The sequence below is a fragment of the Salvelinus alpinus genome, chromosome 24 (genome assembly GCF_045679555.1).
Source record: "Salvelinus alpinus chromosome 24, SLU_Salpinus.1, whole genome shotgun sequence".
Lineage (NCBI taxonomy): Eukaryota > Metazoa > Chordata > Actinopteri > Salmoniformes > Salmonidae > Salvelinus > Salvelinus alpinus.
Window position 1 is genome coordinate 47542524 of NC_092109.1, and position 12145 is coordinate 47554668.

General features: G+C 46.1%; 1 protein-coding gene across 1 annotated transcript in view; it reads left to right on the plus strand.

The window, feature by feature from the left end:
* The first annotated feature begins 1815 nt into the window (after positions 1-1815).
* The window catches only part of polq (polymerase (DNA directed), theta), an 80656-nt gene continuing 70326 nt past the window's right edge, over positions 1816-12145 (plus strand). Inside the window, 6 exon segments of the mRNA XM_071363258.1 lie at positions 1816-1882; positions 2163-2379; positions 6204-6695; positions 6830-7068; positions 8019-8207; positions 8917-9047. Coding sequence (XP_071219359.1) covers positions 2309-2379; positions 6204-6695; positions 6830-7068; positions 8019-8207; positions 8917-9047 — 1122 coding nt within the window. The 5' untranslated portion in view covers positions 1816-1882; positions 2163-2308.

The following is a 12145-nucleotide window of genomic DNA, read 5'->3' on the forward strand; positions in this document are numbered from 1 at the left end:
GCTCCATGCAAGATCTCACCTCGTGGGGAATCAATGATCATGAGGAAGGTGAGGGATCAGCCCAGAACTACACGGCAGGACCTGGTCAATGACCTGAAGAGAGCTGGGACCACAGTCTCAAAGAAAACCATTAGTAACACACTACGCCGCCATGGATTAAAATCCTGCAGCGCACGCAAGGTCCCCCTGCTCAAGCCAGCGCATGTCCAGGTTCATCTGAAGTTTGCCAATGACCATCTGGATGATCCAGAGGAGGAATGGGAGAAGGTCATGTGGTTTGATGTGACAAAAATAGAGCTTTTTGGTCTAAACTCCACTCGCCGTGTTTGGAGGAAGAAGAAGGATGAGTACAACCCCAAGAACACCATCCCAACCGTGAGGCATGGAGGTGGAAACATCATTCTTTGGGGATGCTTTTCTGCAAAGGGCACAGGGCGGCTGCACTGTATTGAGGGGAGGATGGATGGGGCCTCCTTCCCTCAGTAAGAGCATTGAGATGGGTCGTGGCTGGGTCTTCCAGCATGACAACGACACGAAGCACACAGCCATGGCAACTAAGGAGTGGCTCCGTAAGAAGCATCTCAAGGTCCTGGAGTGGCCTAGCCAGTCTCCAGACCTGAACCCAATAGAAAATCTTTGGAGGGAGCTGAAAGTCCGTATTGCCCAGCGACAGCCCCGAAACCTGAAGGATCTGGAGAAGATCTGTAGGGAGGAGTGGGCCAAAATCCCTGCTGCAGTGTGTGCAAACCTAGTCAAGAACTACAGGAAACGTATGATCTCTGTAATTGCAAACAAAGGTTTCTGTACCAAATATTAAGTTCTGCTTTTCTGATGTATCAAATACTTATGTCATGCAATAAAATGCAAATTAATTACTTAAAAATCATACAATGTGATTTTCTGGATTTTTGTTTTAGATTCCGTCTCTCATAGTTGAAGTGTACCTATGATAAAAATTACAGACCTCTACATGCTTTGTAAGTAGGAAAACCTGCAAAATCGGCAGTGTATCAAATACTTGTTCTCCCCACTGTATTTTGTTTGCCTTCACCTCCCTTATCTCACCTCACTTGCTCACATTGTATATAGACTTATTTTTCACTGTATTATTGACTGTATGTTTGTTTTACTCCATGTGTAACTATGTGTTGTTGTATGTGTCGAACTGCTTTGCTTTATCTTGGCCAGGTCGCAATTGTAAATGAGAACGTGTTCTCAACTTGCCTACCTGGTTAAATAAAGGTGAAATAAAATTAAATAAATAAATATACTTATATGTACATATTCTCATTCACCCATTTAGATGTGTGTGTATTAGGTAGTTGTTGGGGAATTGTTAGATTACTTAGATATTAGATATTACTGCATGGTCGGAACTAGAAGCACAAGCATTTCGCTACACTCGCATTAACATCTGCTAACCATGTGTATGTGACCAATACAATTAAACCCACATTTCAATGCTAATGTCACTTAAATATGAACAAATATGAATCAATGTTCATGTTTAGCCTATTATTTTTCATATATCATGAATATATACAGGTTTGCGACACCTTTCTACGATTACGTCGGGGACTTCTATTTGGACAATTTTCGTAATTCCTTGACCCGGAAGTACGTTTTTAGTGTTGACGGTATGCCTTTGTATAATACCCCTCTGGCTGAACATGTCAATTCTTTAAAGGTCAGAAAGCTCAGAACAGTTTCATAAACTCCTATTAAAAAAATTAATTAAAGTGTTGCTGTAATTGTGAATGGTTTGAGGATAATTTAGATTTCCCAAGTGAAAGTCCATGTTTACTACTATCAACGAACGGAAGTTGTTGTACACCATCGGACTTTTTTTTGTGAAACACTGGCGGTATTTTCGATTCTTCACGTATGTTTCCATTTTCCTACAACATATTTTTGTTGTCCTCTTTCTTTTATTTGTTGACATTATTTGCAGAAACAAATGTAGCTTACTCTGTGCTATATTCACAACTTTTGCATGCTAATGTTGTTAACGTTATCTGGCGAAACGTTTAATTTTGTAGCAAAAAGTGACTACAACTAACTTTCAGCTAAAGTAACTACTTTAACGTTAGTTAGCTAGTTAGCTAACGGTTGTTACAAGTATACTAATGAATGTTTTATTTCACCATGATACGCTGCCGTAGTGAACCTCCTGCCTGGTTGCTCCAGCCAGCCCAGTAACAGTGAGGTCGGATATGGAGGGTTGCTGAGCCCTGCTCTCTACCGTGGTCCGTCAGCCAGTCCAGCCGGACAGGACTCCGGTCAGAGGACGCATAGTTAGGACGACAGGATGAGCTCCGCGGCACCCCCGGCCAAGAGGAAATGTTACATGGGACGACATCAGATCATCAAGAAAAACAGGTGGACATTTTTTCCCCACACTACACTGAGTTAACTTGGCATGTTAATACATCTATGTCCCACTGTGGAACAGCAGTTGACTCGTTAACAGAATGTACTGGGCTAGATTTCGAAACTCGGTTAATTACTATATTATAACATTAAGAGGTTTTAATATTATTCGGGATGGCGACTGCTACGGACGTTAGTATTCGATTACTATCGAGTATACATTTTTTAGAAAAAAAAATATCCCTATTTTAATGAAAACGCTTTTCAAGCGTGTAGCTTGTTATTGTCGGTCAATCAAAGCAGCACTACGGTCAAAATCTACGTTTATTGGTCGCATACACATATTTACAAATGTTATCGCAGGTGCAATGAAATGCTTGTGTTTCTAGCTCCGACAGTGCAGTAATATCTAGCAATACAAAACAATACACACATAATCCCAAAAGTAAAAATAAAGAAATGAAGAAATATCAGAACAAGCAATATCAGAATGATCAATGTCAGAATCTAAATATATAATGGTGTGTATAGACAGTACCGACGGTATATGAATAAAGCAGGTGTGTACAGCAGTAGTTATATAGGATGGTGTACAGACAGTATATGTTCAGTACATGTTCTGTTATAATCTCCACCCGGCACAGCCAGAAGAGGACTGGCCACCCCTCATAGCCTGGTTCCTCTCTAGGTTTCTTCCTAGGTTTTGGCCTTTCTAGGGAGGTTTTCCCTAGCCACCCGTGCTTCTACTTCTGCATTGCTTGCTGTTTGGGGTTTTAGGCTGGGTTTCTGTACAGCACTTTGATATATCAGCTGATGTAAGAATAGCTATATAAATACATTTGATTTGATTTGAAAAGGTGAGTACAGCAGTAGTTATATAGGAACCATTACTAGAATACAGTAAATACATATGAAGTGAGGAATACAGTATGTAAACATTATTAAAGTGGCCAGTGTTCCATGTTTATGTACAGTACATACATAGGGCAGCAGCCTCTAAGGTGCAGGGTTGAGTAACCGGGTGGTAGCCGACTAGTAACAGTGACTAAAGTTCAGGGCAGGGTACTGGGCGGAGGCTGGCTAGTGGTGACTGTTTAACAGACTGATGGCCTAGAGATAGAAGCTGTTTATCAGTCGCTCGGTTCCAGCTTTGACGCGCCTGTACTGTCTCCTAGGGCCGGGACAATACCAGTATCGGAATATTTTTTAAACACTGAGCACACCAAACTATTTGGACCTTTTAAAAATCTGCAGTATGTAAAATAGTGTGTGCTATAGCTTGGAAAATAAATAACTCTGGATGACAGCATAATCATGTTTGTTTCCAAAATTAGGGTTGTTTTCCTAAAAGGTTAAATTAGCTTCGTGTTTTGTTTCCTTGCCACGATACTAATGAGTATCTCGATACTGGTATCGTCCCGTCCCTACTGTCTCCGCCTTCTAGATGGGAGATGGGTGAACAGGCTGTGGCTCGTGTGGATGAGGTCCTTGATGATCTTCTTGGCCTTCCTGTAACACCGGGTGCTGTAGATGGAGAGCCCTGCAGTTACCGCACCAGGCGGAGATGCAGCCCGACAGGATGCTTTCAATGGTGCATCTGTAGAAGTTTGTGAGGGTCTTTCCCCCTTCTGATGACCAGGTGGCGAATCGCATCTCTGCATGTCTGGCAGACATATCAGTGTGGATGACGGATCACCACCTCAAGCTGAACCTCGGCAAGACGGAGCTGCTCTTCCTCCCGGGGAAGGACTGCCCGTTCCATGATCTCGCCATCACGGTTGACAACTCCATTGTGTCCTCCTCCCAGAGCGCTAAGAACCTTGGCGTGATCCTGGACAACACCCTGTCGTTCTCAACCAACATCAAGGCGGTGGCCCGTTCCTGTAGGTTCATGCTCTACAACATCCGCAGAGTACGACCCTGCCTCACACAGGAAGCGGCGCAGGTCCTAATCCAGGCACTTGTCATCTCCCGTCTGGATTACTGCAACTCGCTGTTGGCTGGGCTCCCTGCCTGTGCCATTAAACCCCTACAACTCATCCAGAACGCCGCAGCCCGTCTGGTGTTCAACCTTCCCAAGTTCTCTCACGTCACCCCGCTCCTCCGCTCTCTCCACTGGCTTCCAGTTGAAGCTCGCATCCGCTACAAGACCATGGTGCTTGCCTACGGAGCTGTGAGGGGAACGGCACCTCAGTACCTCCAGGCTCTGATCAGGCCCTACACCCAAACAAGGGCACTGCGTTCATCCACCTCTGGCCTGCTCGCCTCCCTACCACTGAGGAAGTACAGTTCCCGCTCAGCCCAGTCAAAACTGTTCGCTGCTCTGGCCCCCCAATGGTGGAACAAACTCCCTCACGACGCCAGGACAGCGGAGTCAATCACCACCTTCCGGAGACACCTGAAACCCCACCTCTTTAAGGAATACCTAGGATAGGATAAAGTAATCCTTCTCACTCCCCCCCCCCTTAAAAGATTTAGATGCACTATTGTAAAGTGGCCGTTCCACTGGATGTCATAAGGTGAATGCACCAATTTGTAAGTCGCTCTGGATAAGAGCGTCTGCTAAATGACTTAAATGTAAATGTAATGTTAGGGGCCCAGCTGACTTTCTTCAGCCTCTTGTGGTTGAAGAGGTGCTGTTGCACCTTCTTCACCACTGTCTGTGACAGGGACTATTTCAATCAAATCAAATTGATTTATAAAGCCCTTTTTTACATCAGCCGATGTCAGAAAGTGCTATACAGAAACCCAGCCTAAAACCCCAAACAGCAAGCAATACACACGTAGAAGCATTTCAGGTCGTCAGTGATGTGCACGCAGAGGAACTTGAAGCTTTTCACCCTCTCCACTGCGGCCCCGGATGGGGACATGCTCTCTCTGCTGTCTCCTGTAGTCCATGATCAGGGAGAGGTTATCTTCCTGGCACCACTCTGTAGAGCTGGGATGATAAACTGAAAATTACAGACACGGACATTTTCTAATTCATACCGAAGCAATTTTGATCCAGTTGCAGAGGGAGGTGTTCAGTCTCAGGGTCCTGAACTTAGTGATGAGCTTTGAGGGGACAATGGTGTTGAACGCAGAACTGTAGTCAACGAACACCATTCTCACATAGGTATTGCTTTTGTCTAGGGGGAATTGTGCAGTGTGATGGCGATTGCGTTGTCTGTGAATCTGTTGGGGCGGTAAGCAACTTGAAGTGGGTCATAGGGTGTCAGGTAAGGTAGAAGTGATATGATCCTTAACTAGCCTCTCAAAGCACTTCATGATGACAGGAGTGAGTTCTATGGGCCGGTTGTCATTCAGTTCAGTTATCTTTGCTTTCTTGAGAACAGGAACAATGGTGGCCATCTTGAAACATGTGGGGGCAACAGACTGGGATAGGGAGAGATTTAATATGTCTGTAAACACTCCAGCCTGCTGTTCTTCATGTGCTCTGAGGACGTGGCTCGGGATGCCGTCTGGCGACAGCCTAGCAAGGGTTAACACGCTTGGAAGTCCTTCTCACATTGGCCATGGGGATCGAGAGCACACAGTCCTGTTATAACCCTGTCTTAATTACTATATTATAACATGACTAGATGTTATAACCCTGTCTTAATTACTATATTATAACATGACTAGATGTTATAACCCTGTCTTAATTACTATATTATAACATGACTAGATGTTATAACCCTGTCTTAATTACTATATTATAACATGACTAGATGTTATAACCCTGTCTTAATTACTATATTATAACATGACTAGATATTATAACCCTGTCTTAATTACTATATTATAACATTACTAGATGTTATAATGTTTTAACTCTGTGTTTCTCTCTGCAGTGTCCCCGACCCTGAGCAGCCACTCACCCCAAGACGCTCCAGTCGCCTGCAAAACACTCATACACACACGCTGCGTGACAACACACACACGGCCCAGAATGTGGCTGCAGGACAGGTGTGTGTGGTAGGAGACTCCTCTTTAGACCCCGGAGAGGAGATGCTGCAGGTGCTGGAAGCTCTGGATCCTAGAGGGATGAAATTAACACATGGGGTAGAGATGGGGGTATCTTTAATCCAGAGAGGGGTATCCAACGCCTCTGCAGCTCCAGCCCAGACCTCCCACAGCCTGACACCAGGATCAGAGGTCGGGGCTAGGGTTGGACTTGGACCAGGTGTGTGTGAGCATCCAGGGCTGGTTCAGACAGCGCACCGTAAGAACCTGGCTCAGTGCCTGCTGTTCAGTGAAGACTCGGAGGACAGAGAGCATGCTGGGACACTTCCACACAGACCTACGGACGCCTCACCCCCTCAGAAGAACTGCAGCTCCAGAGGGTGTGTTTTTACAAGTAGATTAATATACAAACAATAAACATCATTTGATCTTGTTCTAACTTTATTGACATAGTTGTACCGTTAACAGCCGTTGCCAATAAATGTCTATTTCATTTGAATGTTGTCGTTGACAGTAGGAAGCGCAGGGCCAGGGGGAGGAGCTCTGAGACCACACCCACAGGAAGAGGAAATGGTTCCTGCCAGAATGCTGACTCCCCATTGGACGTGTCTGATGACTTCATCCTGTTCAGCCCCTCCCACCTGGCACGGGCGAGGGAGAGAGCGGCGCTACAGCGGTCTCTGAGGAACAACATGTCAGCCTCTGTTCTCACGCCCCCTACTGGGCTGGAGGCCAGCACACTCAACACTACAGGTACAGGATGAAAGAACTAGTGTGTGTGTGTGTGTGTGTGTGTGTGTAACGTGTGTGTTTCCCCAGGTGTGTGTGTGTGTGTGTGTGTGTGTGTGTGTGTGTGTGTGTGTGTGTGTGTGTGTGTGTGTGTGTGTGTAACGTGTGTGTTTCCCCAGGGGTTGGTCTGTCAGCTGTGTGTGTGTGTGTGTGTAACGTGTGTGTTTCCCCAGGGGATGGTCTGTCAGCGGTGTGTGTGTGTGTAAGGTGTGTGTGTAACGTGTGTGTTTCCCCAGGGGTTGGTCTGTCAGCTGTGTGTGTGTGTGTGTGTGTGTGTGTAACGTGTGTGTTTCCCCAGGGGTTGGTCTGTCAGCTGTGTGTGTGTGTGTGTGTAACGTGTGTGTTTCCCCAGGGGTTGGTCTGTCAGCTGTGTGTGTGTGTGTGTGTGTGTGTGTAACGTGTGTGTTTCCCCAGGGGTTGGTCTGTCAGCTGTGTGTGTGTGTAACGTGTGTGTTTCCCCAGGGGTTGGTCTGTCAGCTGTGTGTGTGTAACGTGTGTGTAACGTGTGTGTTTCCCCAGGGGTTGGTCTGTCAGCTGTGTGTGTGTGTGTGTGTAACGTGTGTGTTTCCCCAGGGGTTGGTCTGTCAGCGGTGTGTGTGTGTAAGGTGTGTGTGTAACGTGTGTGTTTCCCCAGGGGTTGGTCTGTCAGCTGTGTGTGTGTGTGTGTGTAACGTGTGTGTTTCCCCAGGGGTTGGTCTGTCAGCTGTGTGTGTGTAACGTGTGTGTGTAACGTGTGTGTTTCCCCAGGGGTTGGTCTGTCAGCGGTGTGTGTGTGTGTAAGGTGTGTGTGTAACGTGTGTGTTTCCCCAGGGGTTGGTCTGTCAGCGGTGTGTATGTGTGTGTGTGTAACGTGTGTGTTTCCCCAGGGGTTGGTCTGTCAGCGGTGTGTGTGTGTAACGTGTGTGTTTCCCCAGGGGTTGGTCTGTCAGCGGTGTGTATGCGTCCAGACGAGCAGTGTGACAGGTTGTTGTTGTCCAGCTGGGGGCTACCTGCTGCCGTCCTTGAGCGCTACCGTCGTCATGGTGTCTCCTCCATGTTCCCCTGGCAGGCTCAGTGTCTCAGTCTGGGACGCGTGCTGCAAGGACACAACCTGGTCTACTCAGGTACCCTGACCCCTTGACCCTACCAATCTACCCCGCCCCAGAACCCTGACCTCTTGACCCTACCAATCTACCCCGCCCCAGAACCCTGACCCCTTGACCCTACCAATCTACCCCGCCCCAGAACCCTGACCCCTTGACCCTACCAATCTACCCCGCCCCAGAACCCTGACCCCTGACCGTTAACCCCTGACCCCTGACCGTTAACCCCAGAACCCTGACCCCTTGACCCTACCAATCTACCCCGCCCCAGAACCCTGACCCCTTGACCCTACCAATCTACCCCGCCCCAGAACCCTGACCCCTTGACCCTACCAATCTACCCCGCCCCAGAACCCTGACCCCTTGACCCTACCAATCTACCCCGCCCCAGAACCCTGACCCCTTGACCCTACCAATCTACCCCGCCCCAGAACCCTGACCCCTGACCGTTAACCTCTGACTGTTAACCCCTGACCGTTAACCCCAGAACCCTGACCCCTGACCGTTAACCCCTGACCCCTGACCGTTAACCCCTGACCGTTAACCCCAGAACCCTGACCCCTGACCGTTAACCCCGACCTCTGACCCCTGACCGTTAACCCCTGACCCCTGACCGTTAACCCCTGACCCCTGACCGTTAACCCCAGAACCCTGACCCCTGACCGTTAACCCCTGACCCCTGACCGTTAACCTCTGACCCCTGACCGTTAACCCTGACCTCTAATCCCAGCCCCAACCAGTGCAGGGAAGACCCTGGTGGCAGAGCTGTTAATGCTGAAGAGAGTTCTGGAGACCAGGAGGAAAGCTCTGTTTATTCTGCCCTTCGTATCCCTGGCCAAGGAGAAGATGACCTACCTACAGGTACAGTGGAAGGGATAGAGGGATGGAGAGGCAGAAATGCTCTGTGTATATGTACAGTGCCTTGCAAAAAGTATTCAGACCCCTTGGATTTCTTCACATGTTATTGTCTTACAAAGTGGGATTAAAGTGGATTTAATTGTCATTTATTTTGTCAACAATCTACACAATAATTAAACCACAAAAATATAGTCGCTGCGTAAGTATTCAGCTCCCTGAGTCAATACATGTTTGTTAGAATCACCTTTGGCAGTGATTACAGCTGTGAGTCTTTCTGTGTCAGTCTCTAAGAGCTGTGAGTGTCTTTCTGGGTCAGTCTCTAAGAGCTGTGAGTCTTTCTGGGTCAGTCTCTAAGAGCTGTGAGTCTTTCTGTGTCAGTCTCTAAGAGCTGTGAGTGTCTTTCTGGGTCAGTCTCTAAGAGCTGTGAGTCTTTCTGGGTCAGTCTATAAGAGCTGTGAGTCTTTCTGGGTAAGTCTCTAAGAGCTGTGAGTCTTCTGGGTAAGTCTATAAGAGCTGTGAGTCTTTCTGGGTAAGTCTATAAGAGCTGTGAGTCTTTCTGGGTAAGTCTCTAAGAGCTGTGAGGCTTTCTGGGTCAGTCTCTAAGAGCTGTGAGTCTTTCTGGGTCAGTCTCTAAGAGCTGTGAGTCTTTCTGGGTCAGTCTCTAAGAGCTGTGAGTCTTTCTGGGTCAGTCTCTAAGAGCTGTGAGTCTTTCTGGGTCAGTCTAAGAGCTGTGAGTCTTTCTGGGTCAGTCTCTAAGAGCTGTGAGTCTTTCTGGGTCAGTCTCTAAGAGCTGTGAGTCTTTCTGGGTCAGTCTCTAAGAGCTGTGAGTCTTTCTGGGTCAGTCTCTAAGAGCTGTAAGAGGGGATGGCTGATAGTATTTCTGATTGTCTTAACTCACCACCACTAATGAGCTGTGGAGTTTCTCAACGTCATTGTTTCTTCACCTGAAACAGCGATTAAACAAAGTCTGTTTTTAGGATCAATTAAGAAGTTCCTCAAAGTATTTGAACAATATTTCCAGCCCTCTCCCTTTCGATAACCACTCAGCATGAAAGGAAGAAATGTAATGCTCTGATCCAGTGGAAACGTCATAGAATACCTGATTACTTCTTATCCTTTTGCACAAATAGCCTACAGCTGTGTCTGTCCCAAGCTCACTGGTGGGAACTCTGAGGGCCCAGAATGTTATACAATGTTGCAAGTTTGCTAGCGAGTGTTGGGCCTACCTTGCTGATAGTTGATGCAATGTTTACAGTTTGTTGCAGACGGGCCATGTGATTTATAGGATATTTACTTTTATCAGGATATTTTCTACCTGCAGGCTGCAATGTTTTTATTTGTTGGCTTTATGTAGGCTATTTTTACATAGTTGGCAATGGTAGTTACTTTTAGATTGGGTATCATTTTCATTTAGATAGAATGTAGATTAACCACAGACAACGATTTTGAGATACAAAGGCTATTATAAATGAAATTAAACGGTTCCACGAAAATGTGCACATGAAAATCATAACGGGCTTGTATATCTCTGTACCGGTACCCCTTGTAAATAGCCTCGCTATTGTTATTTTACTATTGCTGTTGAATACTTTGTTACTTTTATTTTCAATTTTTTACTTAACACTTATTTTTTTCTAAACTTCTTAAAGCATTGTTGGTTAAGGGCTTGTAAGTAAGCATTTCACTGTAAGGTCTTCTACACCAGTTGTATTCGGCGCATGTGACAAATAACATTTGATTTAATATCGGTAGAAATGGTAAGATAAATTGGCACTCTAAATGGAAAAGGTTGGTGTAGCCTATTACCGACAACACCTATAACATCAGGAGCATAAAGCCAGAATCTGCGAAGCTGCAGCAGGAGGGTCAGGAACAGGTTCTGGCTAGGCTATCTTGATCTCTGGCTCCCTCTTGAGTCATTTGTGTGTCTTAGTTATTTAATCAAACAGCGTGCTTAAAGCATCAGACCAGTTCGGTACATATAGTTGATTTATTAAAACACATAGTGTGTGGACCTCCCGACTGGCGTAGTGGTCTAAGGCACTGCATCGCAGTTGCTAGCTGTGCCACTAGAGATCCTGGTTCGAGTCCAGGCTCTGTCGCAGCCGGCCGCGACCGGGAGACCAATGGGGTGGCGCACAATTGGCCCAGCGTTGTCCGGGTTAGGGGAGGGTTTGGCCAGAAGGGATGCCCTTGTCCCATCAAGCTCTAGCGACTCCTGTGGCGGGCCAGGCGTATGCACGCTGACATGGTCGCCAGGTGTACCGTATTTCCTCCGACACATTGGTGCGGCTGGCTTCCGAGTTAAGCGGGCATTGTGTCAAGAAGCAGTGGTTGGGTCATATTTCGGAGGACGCATGGCTCTCGACCTTTGCCTCTCCCGGACAAACTTTTTGCAGCGATGAGACAAGACTGTAACTACCAATTTGGATACCACAAAATTTGGGAGAAAAAAGGGTAAAAATAACTTTAGGTGTGTCTATATATGGAAAAATGCAAGATTGGTTGAAAGAAAAGATGACTCAAGATTTTTTGGGGCGGGACATCCCTGAGTGGTTTCTTTCCTCTCCAGCAACTGAGTTAATAAGGACTGGGGGTCCAACCATCCAACGTGTCATTAACATCTTCACTGAGTACCACTCTTCATATTTTCAACATGGCTGCTATATGTTATGGGTATGCTTGTCAAATGAACTTTTCAGCAGGACAATAACCTAAAACACATAGAATGTTCCTGAGTTGCCTAGTTTTGACTTAAATTGGCTTGAAAATCTATGACAAGACTTGAAAATGGCTGTTTAGCAATAACCTTAAATAATAATAAATAAATAATAATAATAAACCTAAGCTTGAAGTATTTTTGAGAGAATAATGTGCAAATATTGTACATTCCAGGTGTGCAAAGCTCTTAGAGACTGACCCAGAAAGACTCACAGCTGTAATTGCTGCCAAAGGTGATTCTAACATGTATTGACTCAGGGGTGTGAATACTTCTGTAAATGAGATATTTCTGTATTTCGTTTTCAATAAATTTGCTAAAATATATAAAAACATGACAAATGCAGTCGGAAAGTATTTAGACCCCTTCCCTTTAGCCACAG